Raw genomic sequence first — 21,518 nt, forward strand, 5'->3', positions numbered from 1 at the left:
TGTAGGGAATTAAAGGTATGTGCGTGCCTATCAGGTTTCTATGCATTATGTATGTGAACTGGTTCGTGCATGCATATATATGGTGATAAACATAACTCCACTGTACCTTCTACGGCCTGGGGTGGGCAGATTAAATCCCGGTCACCTGCTAGAGCTAAGACAGGGACATTGATTCTGGAAAGACAATCCTTATAGTAAAATTTACCACTCCGATCACGTAGACCTCCCTCACGGAAAGCTGTTGTCAGCTGAAGAATAAGTTTGGCAGGTATGGTACCTGACAGTTGCAGAAACACAGACAGCACATAAATCATCATAAAGAAAACGAGAAATACAGTAAACTACTAGACTTTAAATTAGTTTCAGATACGCGAGAACCAGATATCTCAGACACCAGGGGCAAACAATGTTTGGACTTACAGAAGTTATTTAGGACAAGCTTCTGCAATAATTCAGGATGCATCATATCAGCTGCAGATATCATATCGTTAAGCCAAGACAACGCATAAGGAGGACGTGATGAAAGAGGATAAGCTGCGGCCAACAAAGCCCCCAATGGAACAACAGGAACATTTAGAGCTTGAGCTGGATCTGCCTGTAAAAGCAGGTTCCTGGTATCAGTTTACCACAGAAGTACTTGACTCAGCAGCAATTCAGGTAAAAGGGTCTAAAGCAAAGAGCAATATATAACATATAACATCCACATACAAGAGGCAGAAGCAATTTGAGCCTTGAATTCGAGGTTGTGTAATCAACTGATGATGCCAGTGTCACAACAGCCGCCAGGCAAGGTTCTCGCCCTTCAAAAGCTTGCGAGATGGAATAAACGGGATAAACAACAGCTTAAATCTATGACCCTTTGTTGTCAGACAATCATACATAATGAAAACCCAACATCAAAATAAACAATAGCTTACCACAGCGTGACAACATTGCATAGAGTAGGATGCCCCCCATGGAATGCCCAATCGCTAAAAGCTTACCGTCCTTGGGCTTGCTTTGAGCTTTAATATACTCAATCTATGACGAAAACAACAAAGCATACAACCAGATCAGTGAACCAATTGGGACTGTGTAATATCAAAAGACTCAGCAAGACCGATGTCACCTCACCGCAGCAGGGACGTCCTCTTCCAAGTAATGATCAAAATCCCAATCATATTTAATTATCAAGTCCAGTTGCTTCTGAAAATCTTCTATCGTTGAAGAGAGGCGCTCTTGTAAATCAATCAACTGAGGCGAGACAGACCGTTGGCCTTCCTCAAGAACATTCACAAGGCGCTGAGTCAAATCTCTGATTTGGTTAGCAAGACCAGAGTTTTGCCTTGATTCTATCAAGCTCGAAAGTCTGGCTCTTATCTCATTAAAGCGTTCAAACAGCTGTGAATCTTCTAAAAGCTTAGCAATTTGGTCAAACAACTTAGCAGACATGATTTGTGACTGACCTTCACTGAGAAAGCCAGAAAGTCTCTCCGACAAGCGCATGAAAGTTGCGGTTAGTTTGGATACTAGAGTTGATTCATCCCAAGCCGATACCTCACCGACTGATGTACCATTGACAACATCAGTAACCTGCTTTTGCCTGGACAAAGTTTGTTCAGCTGCAACTCTGGCAGTAGATTCCATTTGATCAGATGCTTCATGAGCAGATTGCTGAGCATCTTTGAGATCTGACACACGTGTACTCAGACCGGCTCCTCGGACCTCGAGAACCCATGTATCAAATCCCTGAGCAGACATGTATCTTGCAAAAGAAGACTGCAAGAAACATGGGTGGTGTTAGGAAAGTCAAAGATAAAAGATTTCCTTGAGCCTGGGAACTTTGGTTGACAATTATCAGATTTAACACGAGACGGAATAGTAGATATCAAATTCACAAGGGCATGATTAGCTCACGCCTTTGGCGTGAAACAAATTCACAAATCTAAAAAATCCACATAATTGATCCAAACACGCAAGACAAAAATTTCTAGACATCAACCAACATTTAAACCTTGAGAGAGGGAAAGGACTTGGATAACAGAACGAGATTTCGGACAAGTAAATTGCGAAGAGACGAAAATTGTAAGAGAAAGGAACGTATTCAACATACTCCAGGAGATAAATCGTAGCCAATGGCATTAGTTCCAACACCAGACAACAGCAAAAGCGGATGATTCCTCACAGGAACCTGCAAAACAACAGATTCTCGGATCATCAATCCCTCGAAAGCACGAATTTAGACAGAGTTTGTAGATGCGGGGAAGGGAGACCTGAGGAGGAGGCAAATAACGCCAGAGAGCGAGACGCCAATCGCTATCGGCAACGGAGACGTAGTGAAGCTCGTCGGCGGTGCAAATCGGCGGTTTCTCGGGGATCTTAACGGAGAATGACTCCCCGGATCCTGCGGTGGAGAACGACCTCGCGCGAAACAACGTCGTAGAAGCCCGTCTAAGCAGATGGCGAGGAAGCGACGGCGAGGCGGCGGCGGAGGGGCGGAGGAAACGCACGGAGGAAGAAGCCAAGTGAAGAAGCCCAGGGATTTCGAACGTGAATTGGACGTGGTGGATCGTCGCCATTATCGATCATCACATCACGCGGCGAGTAGAGAGGCTGGGAAAAAGAGAAATAAATAGATTTGAAGGTTCGTTCGGCGGTGGATGGAGAAAAATGGGTGATGTCGTCGTGCCGGTAATGGAATTTCGGTATGAAAATGGACCGACCTGATATCATTTGGCCCACTATATTACCTTGACATATTATTATGATCACGAAAAATTCTACAAATTCTATATAAAAAAAATTACTTGTAATAAGTATAACAAAAAAAATCAATTGAGAAAGAATAAAACCCAAAGTCCAAAAAAAGCACTAACAGACGGGTAATATGGTGCAACCAATTGGAACGGATATTTCTTTTTGTATAGTTTAAGATTCATCTCTTCTTTTATAATTTTTACATCTTTAACTTACTAACTGTACACATTTAATTCGTTCATTAAAGATTCTCTGCAAAAAAAAAAATTACTCGGCAATATTGGTTATAAACACTCGTTATTTTTTCAAGCATGATTTAATTATTCCACGTGGGTACGACTACAAGCACAGCATTGTTGAATTGAGCCCATCAAACGTGTTCAAAGTCGATATATGTACTAGTTTCAAAATGAGTAATTATTATTTGCTCGGTTTGTTATTGAGAATATAAAAAAATCGTTTACAATGTCATCAATCACATGTGTAATGAATCGTATATTTTGAATGATGAATCTTCCAATTTTGAAACTATAATATAAATGACAATATCTTTAACAATATAAAACATTAAAAAGATACAAATGACAGTATCTGTTTATACCAAATTGTTTTCACGGGTCCTATGCAGCAGTATCCATCGACATGTAATATAACGCTCCAACGACACCCAAAGGTTCCTTATTCTCTAAATACTTCACAGAACACATCACCACACAAACGCATTAATTTTTAAATATCTATGTGTATATAGATATATAGATATATATAAGACCAACCCGGGTGGTCATCCAAAATTGTGTTTGATCTTTGTTTCTCGCCGTCATTCTCTATCACACCGGCTGTGAACTTCGCATCTGCTGTTTCACGCTCTCGGCCGGAAGCTTAGCAGTAGAGCCATCCGGCAAGACCATTGTGGCTGGTGATCCTGTCACTGTCTGGTACGGAGCATGTGCAAGTGGTTGAGTCAAGTATATCTGGGCGTGAGAAGGATCAGCAAATTCGTAGCCGTAACCGGTGTGGGGAACAGACTGAGGTGGGTGATGAATCTGTGGGTAACCCACGAATTGCTGGCTGGTGGGCAGTTGAACGAACTGAGCACCGCTTAAACCCGAGGCGGCTGTGTAAACTCCGCCCGAGCCCATCTCGGGTTTGCTTCCAGGGACAGTCCTCATGGGGTTATTATAAGCAGCAGCGACATTAGGCATGGAGGGATTAGGCGAGGCCTGGGGATGGTTCGATGGCACAGAATCCAGTGTCTCATTTCTGTTACCGGATTGAGGAACGAGCATGTTGTAGGTCGATTGCCTCGCCTGGAGAGGGGCAGTGACATAGTACACCGGATAAGGCTGATGATCAAGCTGTGTGGCGTGTCGATGCTGCTGCTGCTGCGGGTAAACCTGGATATAAGTTGGGACAGGAACGCCACCTGAGGGATGATTATGATGATGAATGTACTGCGGAGTAGCAGCATGTATGAATTGCTGCTGTGATTGAGCAGATTGTTGCTCGAATTGGGTGTGCAACACGTATCCTGAATCCTGAATCTGGGTTTGTGCGTTTGGATTTGAAGGATTGATCTTTGGATCAAGCAGGTTACCGGAAACTATGGTAGTAGAGGATGGCATCTGAGCGACCACGTCGTGATAGATCGTAGGTTTTTGCCGAGAAAGAGCGTTGTTCAGACTGCTATCACTGAGGTGTTAACACAACAGAAGAGACCCCATAAGAACCTAACGTAATTAGCCTAAACAATCCAGGAATACGGTCGAATAACGCATATGGAGCTTGAATTAAGGATGAGTGAGTTGCAGGGAATGGAAAAGGTACCTGGAAACGGAATCTGGAGATGGCAGCTCATGTCCTCCGACGTTGGATTTCTGCAGATGAGCCTGAGGCGGTAGATTATGCGGCTGCGAATGAGGAGTCGGAGGTTTCTTGTATCCAGCAGGCACGCCTTGATCGGATTTCTCATCGTCCGAAATAACCCGCGTATGAAACTCAGCTGAGAATGCCGGAGCACTCAAGGGCACAACCGGAACTGCGAGTGTCGCCGGCATCGGCGGCGGCGGCGACGAGATCGTGGCAAATGCATCCTCCTGCTGTCGCTGGAACTGCTTATTGGCGCCACCTCCGACGTTGAATTGCGCGAACTGATCTTCGGTCCCCAGCTTCTGGTCCTGCATCGCGGCCCTACCTCCACCGGCTTCCTCGACATGAACACGGATCGGCGGTAGATTCGCGAGTGACGGAGAAGAAGAGGTTGACCCAAACGACGACGTCGTATCCAACATAGGCGAATCTGGCACAGAGTGCACATCTTGACCTCCCTGCGGCTGCGACGAAGGCTGCTGAAGCTGTTGTTGCTGCTGTTCCTGCTTGGCGCTCTTCACGGAACCATCAACATCTCTGGCGCCCAGATTGAGGTTGCCTCCGTTTTCTCCGCCAAGAGACCGGAGACCAAGACCATCATCCAAACCAAGTAAACGATTGACGTTGGTATCGGAATCAGAAAACCCTCTGTTCAAAAGCCCAGCACTATTCAAAGCGTTGAGGAACCAATCGTCGCTCTTCACTGAACTTTCCAGGATCTGTCCCATCGATTGAGTGGCCTCGGGCTTCGACGAGAACAGAAAGAGACGCAGACGCGAGGGCTTCCCCGTTGCCGAATTTAGACAAGAAATTGTGCGGTCATACTCCTCGGTCATGTTGTCGAGATCCTCGTCGGTTGTGACAGAAATGAGCGAGTCAAGTTCTTCACTCGGCAACTGGTACTTGAGAGTGAAGGGACGGCCGTTGAGGAGCGTGCTGGAGAGGCGCGTGGCGAAAGCAGAGAGAGATATGTTACGGTCGACGACGACGATGCGAGTATCACCGCCGATGTAGCAGAGGGACTTGTCGTGCGGCCGAGGTATGATATGACCACCGTAGCTGCACATCAGCCGGAGCTTAGAAGACACACCGGAGGTTCCTCCGCCACCGATGCCGGCCGGGCCGGGAAGGTCGTCCCAGCCATCTGTGGTGCGAGACCTGGGGGAGGAGTCGACGGAGTCGGGGTATGACGACGTCACATGGGGATGGACAACGGCGGGGGTAGGGGCCGAGAACGGAGGAGCAGTCGTCGTAACGGTGGCCGCCGCGGCGGATGAGAGCGGCGGCGGAGGCGGTTCCATGGGAGGAGAGAGAAAGATTCGAAAGACGGAAATCTCGGGAAAAGCAAAATAAGAAGGAAAAAAAAGGGAGGCTGGCTTAATGGGAGTTGATATTCTTATAGGTAGCCCACGACTTGTAAAACTACAGCTGTTTTATTTTCTATTTAATTAAATTATTAATTTAAGCTTTTATAATTACCCAATTATGGTAAATTTGCTTTCATCTTTGATGAAATTCCCTAAATTTGCCCAAAAACATATCTTTTTTTATTAATTACGTTATCATCTACCAAATTACCAACACCTACAAACTGTACCTGAATAAAATTTCCTTTCTGGGGTACCGCGTAAAATTCTATTAAACATCACAATTGCGGTAATATTTCTTAATCACAGCCCTAATCATAAAAATTCGTGAACCTCACCAGATATCGTGATCAGATATACTTGAAGAAAATTTATTGTAAAATTACAAAAATAAATTTGGGCCGATTTGAAAGCAACGAAATTCCACTTATACGTTGTAAAATTATTTTTTTACATATCGAATACGTATACTTCAGCTAAAAAAATTAAATTGGATATTATTATGCCTTGATTTGAAAATATATATTATCAGATATTAATTAAATATCAAAACTGTGGATGTTCACGTTATTTGGCGGCAGGTCCACTGATTGGTTCCACCCTGGTTGTGCGTCGGGCTGAATGGCAAAAGGTCAGGACAGAATCCTATGCATCCGCCTCCACGTTATATAGCCCATTCTCAACCGCTCGATTCCCAGGTTGCATCTGACGGTTCTCCTCTCCTCGGGTCCCACACGGATTCCCTTCAGGTGCAGTGTCGAGTGATCTATGCGCTAATAATTTAGTACAAAAGGAATATACCTTTCGCTGTAAAATCAGTAACTATATTTAATTTTAAAACAATTGGTGTCTTTTTCTCCCGTCGTTTAGAAATGACGGACAAAATTATCTCGAATATAAAAAAAATGATGAATTGGGTGTCAGAAATAACTTGAACTAGATCTTAAGAATATATGATGTACGATTTTTAAATAATACTCGTGTATTATTAGGAAAAAGGACGGAAAATAGATTCTTGAAAAAAAACTTATATATTTCATATATTAATAAGAAAATGAATTAATAATCACATGTTTTGGACTGTATCCAAGAAATATACTATGATCTAAAAAAACAGAGAGACTAATAAATAAATGGTCATTTTGAGTTAGATGATCCAAATTTTGATATTTCAATCGGTTAACTCCCGAATTCGAATATCAAATTTTAAAAAAAGTATAATCTAAATTATATTATTGATTTAAAATATCAGATTATAAAAAAAAATTGAGTTACGTGGATAAATCCATAACCACGAGGCGTCTGATTTCCCAGCACGCATCTATCCATTTATATAATACCAAAAGTCATCAAATCAAATCAAAAACGACGCCGCCTCAGCTTAGCCGCAACTGCGGCGGGGAAACAATCATCGCTGACGCAATCACTGTTTTCTCTCTCCTCCCGTTTTAAATAGTTACTATTATTTATTTAATAATGTGATAGAAATAAATATTTATAGGAAGAAAAGGAAACAAATTTAGTGGGCCCCAGCTATGTGTTCACGCGCTCGGGACAAACATATATTTTCTTGGGTTCAACTATAGAGTTTGGGTTTATATGGTTAATTTTATACATATGTACGAGTCATTGTGATGTGTTTAATCCGTTACATTACGTAATGCATATTACATCTAACTGAATATGATCGAACCTGTTGTCTGAAAGAGATGTGACACCTACAAGTCCTGTAATGGTAGATAAGAAATTGCAGTTGAATTTAAATTAAAGAGATATTATACGTTATCTAGCAAACCGGGGCCTACCACGTTTGAATGTTACCTATATACAAACTATAATATTAGGAACCCAACAGATCGTGAGCGAGTGATCAAGTTTGGGGTAGGAGGTAACTCCATCTTGAGGTTGAGTGTTCGATTCCTGGCTGATGGGGAATGAGATAATTTCTGGATTTATATGATCCTACAAAGACTGCTCTCGGGCCGTAGGTTTTACCTAATTAGCGCGTCCGAAAGGTAGCAGGTAGGGGTACTCCGCTATAAAAAAAAAAATATTAGGAGTTTATCCATTTCTTATAATAAAAACACAAGGAAAAAGGTTAGGAAGCTAGAGTGTAATGGGTGCTAACTTATTAAATACTTTTGCTCTTAATATAATTGTAATATTATTAATATCCCATCCACGACTGGGAAAAAGTTTATACGTATACAATATTTATTTAAGAAACATATTCGTTTCTTTTTTGTTAAAGGATATTTTTTGGATAAAGTTTGTTTTAGGATGGGTTAAAATAGAAGATGTAGCACTTTTTATGGATACCCATCTAAAATAGAAGATGTTAAGAAACATATTCACTTGTTCGTATACAATATGGAATCCAAATTGTATTTTAATGTGATTAGAAAAACAAAAACAAAAAATTATAAGCAACAATTGCAAAATTGAATCAAGGGATATGAAACATGTTCGATAAAAAAAAAAAGAAAAACATGATTTCTTTCTTTATTCCGTTGACAAAAAAAAAAGAAAATATAGATCTTATAAAAAAATAAGAGTTTTTTGAGAAAAAAACAATACCTAAACTTCTCAATTTTCGTAAAATAAAACTTAAACTTTGTTTTTATCAAATAAAGCTCCAATTTCATTTGTCAGTCAAAAATAAATTTTGGACTTTATAATCTTTATCATTTTTAACCCTATTGCTGACGTGGCGTTCCGATATTCTACGTGACAAGTCAATATGTTGACCGTATTTGATATATAATCGTCCACGTGTCACGATATCGAAACATCACGTTAATAATAGAGTTAAAAATGATAAAAATTATAAAATTTAAATTTATTTTTGACTGAAAAATGAAGTTGGGGTTTTATTTGGTAAAAAAGAAAATTTAGGTTTTATTTTATGAAAATTGAGAAATTAAGTATTAGTTTGGGGATTTTTCCCAAAAATTAAAAAGAAGAGTAAGGTTATAGCTTATTACGAGACGCTCACGTATCAGTGCGTATATGCGCGTATTAAATTATTAATATGTAAACGTAGGTTGCATTGGGTGGAAACAAAACCCATAGTTTATATTTGCTTCAGCGGTTACATGCGCAATGGACCAGTCCGAGGCCAGCGGGGGTTGACTTTTCTTTTTATAAATAAATTATTTTTTTTGTTAAACTATAAATAAATTATCGGGTCGTAACATCGTCGCCATGCCCAAAAGGCATGTGGCTTCTATTTTTTTTTATACATAATTCGTAGGATAACGTGTTTTCGAATAAAGGATAAAATGGGTTACAACTTATTAAAGGGTTTGCAGGAAAAAAAAAAGTTTGAATTAGGTGTCAAAACCAATGCTATTAATCTACATAAAATATGATTTAAATTAATAAAAAAAGGGAGAGTGGGTCCCTTGGGAGACAAATGACAGCTCTTTATCTTAGCTGGCATCCTTCGGTTGTTTCGGTCTTTTTCCCCCTCGGAGGCCGAGATGTCGTCAAAGCATGCAGATTGTTTTTTTTTGTTTGTTTACTTTTAACTCCCACTTCCTATTTATAACCATATTTCATTTTTCTTAAAGATGCTAATCATTTTTTGACTGCCGCAGTCTTTAGCTTACACTAGTCAAATTTTTTTTAATCTTTTTTTTTTACTGTTGAATGAAATCATATTTACCACATCGAGATGAGAATTCGCGACCGGTTTCCATTTATAGAGCCTCCTCTATCCGGTTTCGGAAATAAAAATACCGTAACCGGGCCCATAGAAAGCCCAACCCAAATTCTATCCCCGCATGGAATTAATCCGGGTCTTTATTTTGTTATTTTGACTTTCAAGCTGTGACTCGGTAATCTATATAACAAGAAATTTACTTTTGATCATTTTAATCATAACGTTAAATTTATAATATTTTTATCAATTGAGTAGTGAGATATAAAACGTATGAATATAATGAATGAATATAATCACTACAAATTTAATGTTATGATCAAAATAACCAAGATTAAATTTCTTGTCACATGAATCTCAGGGTCACAATCAAAAAAGTATATGCTTTGAAATCAAAATAGCAAAGTAAATGTATTTTTGATATAATGTCACTTAAACTATAGTCACGTGAGATGGTATCCGTCACATGTCAAAATGTACAAAAAATAAAATTTAAAGAATAAGTGCTAGAAGATCCGAGATATATCGTTGTTGAGTGAGACGCACGCCTTTGGAATTCCGATGCACCTCAATACCGAGGAAAAACGATAGCTTTCCAAGGTCTTTGAGGGAGAAGCGTTGTGCTAGAACATCAATAAATCTTTGGACCGCGTCCGAGTTGCTCCCGGTGATGATAATATCATCAACATAAAACAAGAAGGTAGAGTGTGACATTGTGTTGATGATATATGAATAGAGAGGAGTCCGATAAGGAGTTGACAAATCCGGAGTGAAGTAGAAATTGGCGGAGCTCATTGTACCAAGCTCTGGGGGCTTGTTTAAGTCCGTATAACGCCTTGTGTAACTTGCATACATACGATGGCCGGTCTTTGTCGACGAATCCTGGGGGTTGCACCATATAGACATCATCATGGAGAGAGCCTTGTAAGAAGGCATTGTTCACATCGATTTGTCGTAAATCCCAGCCTTTCTCGACTGCTATGGTGATAATGACACGGATAGTTGCAGCCTTGATCACGGGACTGAATGTCTCTGTATAGTCGAGTCCCGGACATTGGTGAAATCCTTTGGCGACTAGTCTCGCTTTATGCCTGTCAATGAAACCGTTAGAATCACGTTTTAGTCGGAATACCCATTTGCAACCAACCAAATTGTAGGGTGAATTTGGAGGCACAAGCGTCCAAGTTCCATTCCAAACCAACGCATTGAATTCGTCCGCCATTGCCTTTCGCCAATTGGCATCTTTCAAGGCTTCTTTAACACACGTCGGTTCTTGGTTTATGGTAGGAGATAATGAGGTGGTAAGGGTGAATTTAGGAGTAGGCTTGGTGATGTTATTTTTGGCTCGAGTAGTCATGCGGTGGGTGTTGCGTGGTGGTGAAGGTAATTACGATTGATTTTCAGGTGAGTAGTCATGCAGCAGTTGGCTGGAAAAATAAGGAAGAGCTTAGGGTTTTGTCGTATGATTTTGAGAGGCTCTGATACCATATAGAGAATAATCTTTCAATGCATTATGTTATGAGTATTACATTAGATTTATACAAGAGGTTGTTGCTGTGGTTTAGGAGAGAATAATGGACAATCATATCTACGAGATTACAATCATTGACTAAGGAAAGAGTTACGGATTTGTTGGTTGTCATATATCTTCTTTCCTATATTATATATACATAATCTGGGTTATCTCCGATCGTTGAAGATCCGGTGAAGTTGTGGTTTATATAAAAAAAATTATATTATTTATCCGTTTATAGTAAACCCGCAAAAATTGGTGTTTTTTTTTTGTAGTTGCTTCACTTAAAAACTTTCACACAAATTATACGATAGATCATAGAAGGAAAAGCAAGCAACTAGAGAGTGACGTAGACGTTAATTTAAAACTTTTGGTGGAAATTAAATTTGAAAAGAATAATTTTAGATTTTAGATTATATTTGGTTCAAAAAGTTGCCTTTTAGATATTCAAAGCCCATCAAAGTGTGTGTGACCTCAGAGCATATGCCATCATTAGGCTAACAGATTGATACATTTATATTCCTTCGTGATTGCTCTTGTTAAAATTTAAAGAGAATATATTCCTATTGTTTTTTAATGTTGGCATTAAAAAATGAATTAAAATTCGGGAAATTGTACTCTGATTTTTTCATAAATCGTTTTCTTATAGATAAGGTAATTTCATTCTAGTAGTAGTGGGCCCACTAGATACATATGTGTCCAAGCCCAAGTATTTATGAAGCCCTATTTGATGAATACTCAAATAGTAATGGGCCCACGACCGAAACCCATTCATGACCGTCTATTTTCGTTGGGGATTATTTTATTTGGGTTGAATGGATGCTCTTAAATTTTTTTTAAAAAAATTAATAACTCATGTTTTATAAATTTAGGAAATTATTTTAATGTAAAAATCAATTAAAAATCAAAAGTTTCATTTTTTTTTGTTTTATAAATATTACAAAAACAAAAAAACTACCATCATTCATATTTCATAGCTTTGATCAACTCCCAAATGTTTGATACGTAATCTTTGTTATTTGTTTCCATTCCACGTCTAGTTGTAAAAACGCAATGGGAAAATATAGAAGCCATGCCATTTGTATTTATGAGCATAAATTTAAATATTCATTTGTCATGTAGCTTACATATGAAAAAAAAAAATCCGAGATCCTTTTGGTTTATAATTTTTTGCAGCACATCTTGTCTTGTAATGAGATCGTTTTTATGTTATCCAATTGGTAATACTCAAAAGTATGTAAGTATATATTCTCGGTGTCTTTGTTGTTATTGTATTCATTTCTTTGTACAATGTAGTGGGTGACCAAAACCAATAATTGTCTCCACAATTAGGGGCTTGTGGGTAAGGTTTTTTGGAATGGAATGGTATCAAACCGAAAAATAAAATATCGTTTCTAAATTGAACCGTTCAAAATTTTCGAATAATAGTATTTTTAAAGAATAAAAATTTTCATAATCTTATTAAAACTGAACTTTACAAAAATTTGAAACATTGAATTATTTTTTAAGAAAATCTAATTTTCTTAAAACCGAAACCAAACTAAACCAAACTAAAATCAAAACTAATCGAATATGATATAATTAGTTGATATCATAGGATGGATCTATACTTTGAGATATATGATCACATATCCATTTGTCTAATTAAAAAAAATTAATTTATTTATAAAACTCGTAATATTATCCCTAATCATATATATATATATATATATTTGGATCCGGCATTGGTATATAACAAATATTTTTATAGAATAAAAAAAATCTAAACAGAATTCGAACCGAATGTACAAGGACCCTCCCACCCCTATCCGCACAGTTACTCAAAATGCTTGCAATTGGTTTTTGGTTATTTTTCCTTTCCGAATTTTAAAAAAGGGTACATTATTTTCAGAAATGCCCCTAGCAACTCGGTAGAGAAAATCACTCAAATATACCAAACTTATAGCAGCAATTTCACCGATACATAAAAAAAAATATTAATTTTTTTTTCAATTCTATATCATTTTTTCGTTCAAAAAGTTCGAAATAACATTTCTTTCATATTTTTTATGATTTTATTATAACTGTTATATAACTAGTATACGACTAAAAAAGAATATTTCTAATCATATAACAACTAAAAATCTTATACACAATAAGATGTATTTTTTGTCACCTCATTTGAAATCAATTATAACTGTATTTAGAATTAATTAGTGCTTTGCAATTATAATTTCTACTTATAGTTGAGTGATTTGACCAACTCGGCAGCCGGCAGCCGGACTCGGAACCATTTCATCTTCCCTTCAAATTCAAAAAACCAAACCGTGATCGCTGAGGAGAAAAAGCCACATAAAGAGGTGATTTTCCCTTTATGGACCAATTCGAAAATAAAATAATTTTTTTTCCTGCGCGTCGATGGCTCACTTTCTTGGAACAATTTCCCCTGCGAATTTTCCCTAGAAAGTGAAGACCCGATTACCCCAGCGCAGCATTTTTCCCATATGTCTCTCCAAACCCCCCAACGCTGAAAGGTACAGTCGTCTTCTTCCCGTACTACTTACAGTTCCTGTTGCGCTTCCTTCTGCTGCTGCCTTAGCTTACGACGGTTCTGTTTCTAGTAACTGATGCATTTGTTGAGGACTAAGGATAGTGGATTTTGTCTTTTCACTTCACCTTACGAGAAACGTTAAGGAAGGAGAAGCAGTGCGGTTTTTTTGATACGCTGAGGGCGGGAAAGCTCCATAACGTTGGAGCGTATCGTTTGCTAGGGTTCGAATTTCGTGGATTTTAGTTTTCTCCCCTTGGTTTTTGTTGCTAATCCTTCATTCGTTTCAAAATTCCAAGGTTTGTTCACGGAGATTTGGTTCATTTCTTGTTGGGTATTGTAGTCTTGTAGATAACGATGCCTGAAATTCAGTTGGGCGCTCACACAATCAGATCCCATGGAGCCAGAGTTGCGAAGATTCACATGCATGACTGGCTCATTCTCGTGCTGCTCGTTGTCGTCGTGATCGTTCTGAATGTTATCGAACCTTTTCACCGCTTTGTCGGAGAGGATATGCTGACAGACCTGAAATACCCTTTGCAAGACAACACCGTTCCCTTTTGGGCTGTCCCGGTGGGTGTGTTGATGGTTTCCTGCTTCTGTGTTTCAACCTTAACAGCATTCTGGATTCCTCTTCAATGTGTTTTGTTTCTGTGTTGTGTCATGACAGTTGATAGCAATAGTCCTACCTTTCTCTGTCATTTCTGTTTACTATTTCATCAGAAGAGACGTTTACGATCTGCATCATGCTATATTGGGTAGCTCTTTCTTTTTCCCTTTTTGACTTCTACTTTTTCAGATGCTTCATTGCAGCCATGGATTGCTGAGTCTTGCTTTAATTTTCAGGTCTTCTTTACTCTGTACTTATAACTGCCGTCATAACCGATGCTATAAAGGATGCTGTCGGTCGACCTCGTCCCGACTTCTTTTGGCGTTGTTTCCCTGACGGAAAAGGGGTAAGCAACTTAATCTCCCGGCATGCTCTTACTCAGGCCTGGAAATACATGAAGGGACGCTAAGTGTCCGTTGTTGATCGGCTTTCCCAGGTCTTTCACAATGTCACGAGGAACGTTATTTGTACTGGAGACAAGGGCGTCATCAAAGAGGGGCATAAAAGCTTTCCCAGCGGGCACACGTCTGGTACGAGTGTTTTTTTGCTCGTTTCTTCCACCTGTATAGGGGCTTGTTGTGCATGATAACTCTACCATGAATGATAGTGCTGACTCTGTGTTTCTGTGCCGTGAACTGAGTTGATCAACTGGCTCCTAACTCCCTTCCTCTTCTCTATCTTCTAGTCATCACATGCTATTTTTTTTAATCTGAGCATTAGATCACTGTTAGCAAACCACTGAAGTGACACCTAAGAAGTGAGCTGGCAGAAAGTTTCTTTTACTTTTTATGTTCTGCATTTTTCTTCCAGCTTTGTTTTCCGTTTCTCTGTAGCGAGAGGACTTGGGTAGTTTTATTTCCTTGTTATTAGGAGAAGTTACTTCCCTTACGTTTGTACACTTTTAAATGCTAAGAAGTGAATGGAAAAAGGATATCTTGAAAATCCAATTCAGTTTTTGAGCACTTTAGTCTCAAGAGGTTATTAGGTTCCCTCTCATGAGCCTGAATTACAGTAATCATAGGTCGGAAGAAGAAAAACCCCAGCCAAATCATCAAAATACCCATCGATTTCCTATCCCCAGACCCATAATGAGATCCATAACCCGGAACCGTAACAATCACACATTAGAATGGCATTGTTTTGATGGCTTATAAACTTGTCGGTTACGTCCATTTGGTTTCCAGATTAAGGTTTGTGTCCTACCCGAGTTTGTTGAAAACGATTCTGGCTCAGAACAGTCTATGTTCATGCTTAGAATTGTAGAGTCATTCGTAGCTATAGTGATCTTAGTAGCATGGTGACATCTTGAGATTCCATGTTAACCAAATCTATGATTGGTTGATGTTTTATGAATGTAGCTGAGTTCTTTGCATGTGTGTGGGGCATCATAGTCTTCTATGATTATGCAGAGTTCTTTCCTCAAATAACCCTTTTTGATCATACCTACACCCCAGGGTCCTTTGCTGGTCTTGGATTTCTTGCTTGGTATTTGTCCGGGAAAGTCAGAGCATTTGACCGTAGAGGCCATGTCGCGAAACTCTGCATAGTTTTCCTACCTCTACTGGTGGCAGCCTTAGTCGGTGTTTCCCGAGTTGATGACTACTGGCATCATTGGCAAGATGTCTTTGGTGGAGCCATCATAGGTCTGTTGAACTCTTGTCCTTGCACGTTATATTCAAAACAATTTCATCAGTTATGGAACATGTCGCATGTCCTTACATTGCTTCCAATGTCCAGGGCTGACGGTGGCCTCGTTTTGTTACCTGCAATTTTTCCCGCCTCCATATGATCCAGATGGTACGCAACTTATGCAATAATTGTCACTGGTTTTAATCTCCATACTCGGTATGGGTTGGATATCATTTAGAAAAAGCCGTCTCTGTACAGGGTGGGGACCTCATGCCTACTTCCAGATGCTGGCGGAGTCTAGAGACGCAGTCCAAACGACCGCGGGTGCGAATCATCTGAGCGTTAGGCAGAATCAGACGGAGCTGGAGTCGGTGTACGTGGAAGAAGACGATAGTTCGAGGGAAGTATCGAGAAGCAACACCCGTGATACATCTCGGATGCTCGATACCCACTGAAGGTGAAAAACCGATACATACATATATATATACACATATGTATGGATTTGTAGAAGAGAAGAGGTGATGGATGTAGTTTGTGTTTTTGTACGCTGTTAGAGCCTTGGCGTGACGTGTTTTTTCACCTGATGGGTCCAAACATTGGAACAAGGATTTAATTGTACTGTTTGTTTGATCCTTTTTCTCGTCCTTTTGTTTATTGGGCACGTGATGAAATGCTTACGTCAGATCGATCACGTTGACTCCAAAATCGTTGAAATTCAAACATGGATGAAATGATTGGGTTCGACGTAGGGGTGGCTTATTATATTTATTATATTCGATTATTTTATTTCGGATTTAGAAAAAAATATGACTATTCATTTTTTATACTGATTTTTAGTGATAAAATATTTATTTTTTTGAAATAAAATATTATAAATCTTCTATAATTATTAGCCAAAGTATGGACACTCAAATCCACAATGCAATCAATCTGTCTTATCTCTCTACAGAGAAAGAAATAAGAAGTATTCCCAGAAAGCGGGGATACTTAATCTCTATATCTTCCTCCCAAACACAAGCTAATCTTCCATCGGGTTTTGGTCGCCATGGGTGTCTCCGGCGAACCAGTGGAGGTGGATTCCGGCCAGTCCCGCCTCAGGGAGCTCGGCTACAAGCAAGAGCTCAAGCGCGACCTCTCGTAACACCACCCACCCTCTCTCCTCTCTCTCCATTTTCAGATCCCAAAAAATGATAACCGATTTGATCTTGCAGGGTGTTCTCCAACTTCGCGATATCGTTCTCGATCATATCGGTGTTGACGGGGATAACCACGACTTACAACACGGGCCTGAGATTCGGTGGCACTGTGAGCATGGTCTACGGATGGTTCCTGGCGGGGGCCTTCACCATGTGCGTCGGCTTATCCATGGCTGAGATCTGCTCCTCTTACCCTACTTCCGGCGGTCTCTACTACTGGAGCGCCAAGCTCGCCGGTCCCGCCTGGGCTCCTTTCGCTTCCTGGATGACCGGCTGGTGCTGCTGCTGCTTCCACCTTTTCTCTTCCGTTTTTCTTATGGTCAAGCCAGATCCTAATGCGTCTTCTTATTCTCTGTTTGCAGGTTCAACATTGTCGGTCAGGTTAGATTTGATTTCTCCTCTATTGTCCTCGTTCATTCAGGGTGAATTCAATTCAGCATACGATGGGTTTTGCAAATGATTGCGCAGTGGGCTGTCACCACGAGCGTGGATTTCTCTCTGGCTCAGCTGATTCAGGTGATCGTGCTTCTCGCCACTGGCGGAAAGAGCGGAGGCGGATACGAAGCGTCCAAATACGTAGTCATCGCCATTCATGCCGGAGTCCTCTTCACTCACGCCATCCTCAACAGCCTCCCCATCTCTGTCTTGTCTTTCATCGGCCAGCTTGCTGCTCTCTGGAATCTTCTCGGTATCTCTCCAGTCTCCTCTTTTCCCCCTCTCCTCATGTTTTTGTTCAATCGGTTCAATGATTTTGTTACGTTCTATGGGCGATTTCAGGTGTATTGGTGCTCATGATTCTGATTCCTTCGGTCTCCACGGAAAGAGCCAGCACTGAATTTGTGTTCAGTAATTTCAACACTGATAATGGCGTTGGAATTAGCAGCAAGCCTTACATGTTCCTTCTTGGACTTCTGATGAGCCAATATACCATCACAGGGTACGATGCCTCTGCCCACATGGTAAGAATCAGCTTTTAATGTTTGTGTTTTCAAATGTATCATGTTCTGGTCGTGTTCTTGATGTATCCAACGTGCAGACAGAGGAGACGAAGAGCGCGGACAAGAACGGGCCGAAAGGAATAATAAGCGCGATTGGAATCTCGATACTATTCGGTTGGGGATATATAGTGGGCATAAGCTATGCAGTGACAGACATCCCATACCTGTTGAGCGAGAGCAACAACTCTGGTGGGTACCCCATTGCCGAGATCTTCTACATGGCTTTCAAGAACAGGTTCGGGAGTGGGACGGGGGGAATCTTGTGCTTGGGGGTGGTAGCCGTGGCCATATTCTTCTGCGGGATGAGCTCTGTCACCAGCAATTCCAGGTAGTCAAATCGTCCTTATGGGGTGTTAAGTGTGAAAATTCCGCATCTAACCATGGGTTTTTAACCAAAAAAAAAAAAGAACAGAATGGCTTATGCGTTTTCGAGAGACGGGGCGATGCCTTGGTCGGGTTTATGGCACAGAGTGAACAAACATGAGGTGCCCATAAACGCAGTGTGGCTATCGGCATTCATCTCCTTCTGCATGGCTCTCACTGTAAGAACACACACACATGTGTCACCTCTATCTCCTTGTCCATATCTTTGGTTATACCAACATAGTTTTGTGTTTGTCCGTGTGGTTACAGTCGCTGGGGAGTCTTGTAGCGTTTCAGGCAATGGTGTCAATAGCGACAATCGGATTGTACATAGCATACGCAATACCTATATTCCTAAGAGTGACATTGGCTCGTAACAGATTCAAAGCAGGGCCCTTCAACCTGGGCGGCGGCCGGTTCGCTCTGGCGGTCGGGTGGGTGGCGGTTCTATGGGTTGCGACCATCTCAGTGCTCTTCTCGCTGCCGGTGGCATTCCCAGTGACCTCAGAGACACTCAATTACACTCCCGTCGCCGTCGGTGGCTTCCTCCTCCTCTCTATCTCTTCTTGGCTTCTCAGTGCTCGCCATTGGTTTACAGGACCCGTCGCCAATATCACCCCCACCATAAACTGAATGAAACGATTCTACTACATCTCTATTTGATGTTATTATTGTCTCGGGGTTGAATATTAATCATGATTATTATTATTTTTTTATAATGGATAACCCAGGATGGGATCAAACTCCTATTGAAAGTCACTCTGTCACTTAACCTAATCACAACTTTTTAAACAAAGGTTTCTTGTTTGACAAGTTAACCTTCTATAACCCAAATTGACCTTCTCTTCAATGGACCGTCATTATATTCTCTAAATAATATAATGTCTTAAAGTGATAAAACTAAATAACTATAATACTAAATCCAAGAAGCCCATCAGTTTAGGTTCAGTAGTTTTGTTCTAAGGCCTGCAGGGGATTGACATCAATCTTCATTTATTAGCAAAAAACGTTCACGGCTACAAAAAGGAGGCAACGGAGTGTGACAACATGCTATAAATAACGGGCAAGACATTGGAATGAACCGCCTGAAACAAGAAACTCAGTTTCGGCTCAGTAGCTGTTCTTCCTCGGCCTGTGGGTTCCCCAGAGACATTCTCTTCCTTGCCTCACGGACCTGGAGTTCACAATGCATCCATTTCAGACATTCATCCACACAAAAAAAAAAACAGAGCATCTGCATTATATATGTATATAACAGACCTGATCTTCCCAACTGGTGCAGCCAGTGACGACGGCGAGCAGAACCGTTTGCAGAAGCGCACCGCTCTGTATTCCAACCCAAAGGCCAACGCCTTTCAGATGTAACCAGAAGGCTAAAACTGCAGCAAGGGGAATTCCCAAGAGATAGAAAGCTCCTAGATTGATATATGCCCCTATATGTTGCCATCCACATCCCCTCGCAATACCTACAGAACGGTGCAATGGCTTACTTCCTTCCTTAATTTGTAACTGTGACAAGAGACTATGTATCTATCTTGTCACAGAGAATAAGAGCATTGGATTGACCGTTTGTTTGGGTAACTGGACAACCTCAATAAATGCAAGATATGATCTAAAGGGGGAGAATGACGATGTCAGTATATAACAACAACAACACCGCCTTAATCCCAATTTTATTTGGGATCTGCCGCATGAATTATCTTCCTCCATTCATTTCGGTTTTAAGTTAAACCTTACGAAATTTGTAGACACTTCAAGTCATTACTAATCACTCCGTTTCCATGTGAGTTTAGGTCTAACTCCCTGTCTCTTTTCTTCTCTCTTATTCCTACGTTCTCTATTTTTCAAAGATCGGCAGTGTATACAAGGAAAAGAACGAGAAGAGAGAAGAAGAGCATTGGACCTGAGAGAACCCCTTGCAAGCCATCCAATATGAGAGAAATAGAGACAAGAGGAGCCAAAGTTGCGACATAATCGACTGTTGCCTTCTCGTTGCTGAAAACATAGCCAAAGATGTGCCTGCCGAAGAAGAGGGATGTACTCACAACGAGCGTCTCAATCACTGCGAGAGACATTGCGGCATAAACTGCGATATGCGCTGCTCGAGAGTTCCCTGCACCTAATTCATTTGATACTCGTGTGCTGCACAGAGAGAATTCTCACTTGTCGATATTCTACTGTAAGATTTCATTATATAGGCATTGTTCGGAGATTGGAGCTTACCTTCCCGCAGCACCAATTGCAAGCGGCAATGAGTAGATCGATGAAACTGTCTGAAGACTGCCCGCAAATGTTTTCATAAAGAAACCTTTTGTTAGAAACATTTAAGATTCTATGGTATGAAGCTAAAATTTTGTCGCGAAGGGATAAAGCGAAAAAGGATGTGCTAACCAGATAGACAGCACAGAAGTTTCCAGTTGTGGATTCGGTAAAAGACCCGAGAATAGTATCAGGAATTCATATGACCACCACTCTAGGCTGCAACAAGTATGAGTTAAAGGGTGAAGAACAGCAAAGAAGGCGCAAAGACGAGAGGTAAGTAACACAAAAGCCACTAAAATATTTTGAGTACCAAACCATTGCCGCAGAAGCGAAAGCATATCTGAAGAACTCCCCTATGCCATGGAATATCTCCATGGATAGCTTGGCACGTGTTGCAGAACAGGCGGAGGAGTACCTCATGAATGATCCAAGAATAATGACATTCACCCAGATGGACAGACTGAAGGCAACAGCTCCTCCAAGATTTCGAAGCCCGGACTTGTAAACCAAAAGCCAGCAAAGAGGAACGTGGACACACAGGGCAATGAACGAGGAGATGAGCAGAGGCCTGATCAAGCTCTGGTTCTGAAAGTAACGAGTGAGCGGCTGAAGAACGGCGTAAGCAAACAGGGCGGGGATGAGGCAAGTTGCATATCTACCGGCTTCGTGTGAAATCAAGGGGTCTTGGCCAACCAAAACTAGAAGCTTTGAGATGTTGACCCATATGAGAGACAAAGGGATACACACTAAGGCGAGACAGAACATTGCAGTGTATGTCTGAATGCCG

At 40.7% G+C, this 21,518-nt stretch overlaps 5 protein-coding genes across 10 annotated transcripts in view; 2 read left to right on the plus strand and 3 right to left on the minus strand.

Moving 5' to 3' along the window:
* The window catches only part of LOC104823959, a 4,137-nt gene extending 1,449 nt beyond the window's left edge, over positions 1 to 2,688 (minus strand). The window contains exons 1-8 of one of the 2 annotated variants that reach the window (XM_010555789.2): positions 2,253 to 2,688; positions 2,093 to 2,170; positions 1,446 to 1,758; positions 1,114 to 1,256; positions 918 to 1,020; positions 709 to 809; positions 421 to 595; positions 107 to 277 (exon numbers count right to left, since the gene is read on the minus strand). In XM_010555789.2, coding sequence (XP_010554091.1) covers positions 107 to 277; positions 421 to 595; positions 709 to 809; positions 918 to 1,020; positions 1,114 to 1,256; positions 1,446 to 1,758; positions 2,093 to 2,170; positions 2,253 to 2,558 — 1,390 coding nt within the window. In that variant the 5' untranslated portion in view covers positions 2,559 to 2,688. Of the gene's footprint in view, positions 1 to 106; positions 278 to 420; positions 596 to 708; positions 810 to 917; positions 1,021 to 1,113; positions 1,759 to 2,092; positions 2,171 to 2,252 lie in introns of both variants that reach the window. The other variant, XM_010555781.2, reaches the window with a different exon arrangement.
* Positions 2,689 to 3,246: 558 nt separating this feature from the next.
* Positions 3,247 to 5,971, minus strand: LOC104823972. The gene is made up of 2 exons (XM_010555801.2): positions 4,564 to 5,971; positions 3,247 to 4,428 (listed from the first exon to the last, which is right to left on the minus strand). The coding sequence occupies exons 1-2, from the start codon at positions 5,904 to 5,906 to the stop codon at positions 3,567 to 3,569; spliced, it is 2,205 nt and encodes a 734-aa protein (XP_010554103.1). The 5' UTR covers positions 5,907 to 5,971; the 3' UTR covers positions 3,247 to 3,566.
* A 7,452-nt stretch (positions 5,972 to 13,423) lies between these two features.
* On the plus strand, positions 13,424 to 16,589 carry LOC104823983 (lipid phosphate phosphatase 2). Of its 5 annotated transcripts, XM_010555847.2 has the most exons (10): positions 13,424 to 13,485; positions 13,589 to 13,659; positions 13,820 to 13,897; positions 14,017 to 14,246; positions 14,344 to 14,431; positions 14,520 to 14,629; positions 14,720 to 14,813; positions 15,738 to 15,926; positions 16,021 to 16,080; positions 16,171 to 16,589. In XM_010555847.2, the coding sequence occupies exons 4-10, from the start codon at positions 14,031 to 14,033 to the stop codon at positions 16,365 to 16,367; spliced, it is 954 nt and encodes a 317-aa protein (XP_010554149.1). In that variant the 5' UTR covers positions 13,424 to 13,485; positions 13,589 to 13,659; positions 13,820 to 13,897; positions 14,017 to 14,030; the 3' UTR covers positions 16,368 to 16,589. The 5 variants fall into 5 exon arrangements, with proteins under 5 accessions (XP_010554149.1, XP_010554124.1, XP_010554132.1 ...); XM_010555822.2 differs by lacking the exon at positions 13,820 to 13,897 and having other exon boundaries at positions 13,425 to 13,485; XM_010555830.1 differs by lacking the exon at positions 13,424 to 13,485 and having other exon boundaries at positions 13,500 to 13,659; positions 13,747 to 13,897.
* A 237-nt stretch (positions 16,590 to 16,826) lies between these two features.
* On the plus strand, positions 16,827 to 19,218 carry LOC104824010 (amino-acid permease BAT1). The gene is made up of 8 exons (XM_010555856.2): positions 16,827 to 17,049; positions 17,124 to 17,384; positions 17,471 to 17,489; positions 17,577 to 17,796; positions 17,886 to 18,067; positions 18,145 to 18,434; positions 18,519 to 18,648; positions 18,740 to 19,218. The coding sequence occupies exons 1-8, from the start codon at positions 16,958 to 16,960 to the stop codon at positions 19,100 to 19,102; spliced, it is 1,557 nt and encodes a 518-aa protein (XP_010554158.1). The 5' UTR covers positions 16,827 to 16,957; the 3' UTR covers positions 19,103 to 19,218.
* Positions 19,219 to 19,443: 225 nt separating this feature from the next.
* Positions 19,444 to 21,518, minus strand: part of LOC104824019 (protein DETOXIFICATION 12-like) — a 3,251-nt gene continuing 1,176 nt past the window's right edge. Inside the window, exons 3-8 of the mRNA XM_010555869.2 lie at positions 21,042 to 21,518; positions 20,861 to 20,947; positions 20,693 to 20,749; positions 20,373 to 20,611; positions 19,730 to 19,935; positions 19,444 to 19,643 (exon numbers count right to left, since the gene is read on the minus strand). Coding sequence (XP_010554171.1) covers positions 19,569 to 19,643; positions 19,730 to 19,935; positions 20,373 to 20,611; positions 20,693 to 20,749; positions 20,861 to 20,947; positions 21,042 to 21,518 — 1,141 coding nt within the window. The 3' untranslated portion in view covers positions 19,444 to 19,568. The remainder of the gene's footprint in view (positions 19,644 to 19,729; positions 19,936 to 20,372; positions 20,612 to 20,692; positions 20,750 to 20,860; positions 20,948 to 21,041) is intronic.

This window comes from Tarenaya hassleriana, unplaced genomic scaffold, assembly GCF_000463585.1.
Source record: "Tarenaya hassleriana unplaced genomic scaffold, ASM46358v1 Cleome1, whole genome shotgun sequence".
In the NCBI taxonomy this organism is placed as follows: domain Eukaryota; kingdom Viridiplantae; phylum Streptophyta; class Magnoliopsida; order Brassicales; family Cleomaceae; genus Tarenaya; species Tarenaya hassleriana.

What these genes read in the sequence shown, in the direction of transcription:
- LOC104823972 (XM_010555801.2), bottom strand. Translation starts at nt 5,906, where the DNA reads ATGGAACCGCCTCCGCCGCCGCTCTCATCCGCCGCGGCGGCCACCGTT. An exon ending in TCTCCAGATTCCGTTTCCAG is followed by an intron (nt 4,429 to 4,563) that starts GTACCTTTTCCA and finishes TTAACACCTCAG; the next exon opens with TGATAGCAGTCTGAACAACG.
- LOC104823983 (XM_010555847.2), top strand. Translation starts at nt 14,031, where the DNA reads ATGCCTGAAATTCAGTTGGGCGCTCACACAATCAGATCCCATGGAGCC. An exon ending in CTTTGGTGGAGCCATCATAG is followed by an intron (nt 15,927 to 16,020) that starts GTCTGTTGAACT and finishes TCCAATGTCCAG; the next exon opens with GGCTGACGGTGGCCTCGTTT. An exon ending in GCCTCCATATGATCCAGATG is followed by an intron (nt 16,081 to 16,170) that starts GTACGCAACTTA and finishes GTCTCTGTACAG; the next exon opens with GGTGGGGACCTCATGCCTAC.
- LOC104824010 (XM_010555856.2), top strand. Translation starts at nt 16,958, where the DNA reads ATGGGTGTCTCCGGCGAACCAGTGGAGGTGGATTCCGGCCAGTCCCGC. An exon ending in GAGCTCAAGCGCGACCTCTC is followed by an intron (nt 17,050 to 17,123) that starts GTAACACCACCC and finishes TTGATCTTGCAG; the next exon opens with GGTGTTCTCCAACTTCGCGA. An exon ending in TGCTCTCTGGAATCTTCTCG is followed by an intron (nt 17,797 to 17,885) that starts GTATCTCTCCAG and finishes GGGCGATTTCAG; the next exon opens with GTGTATTGGTGCTCATGATT.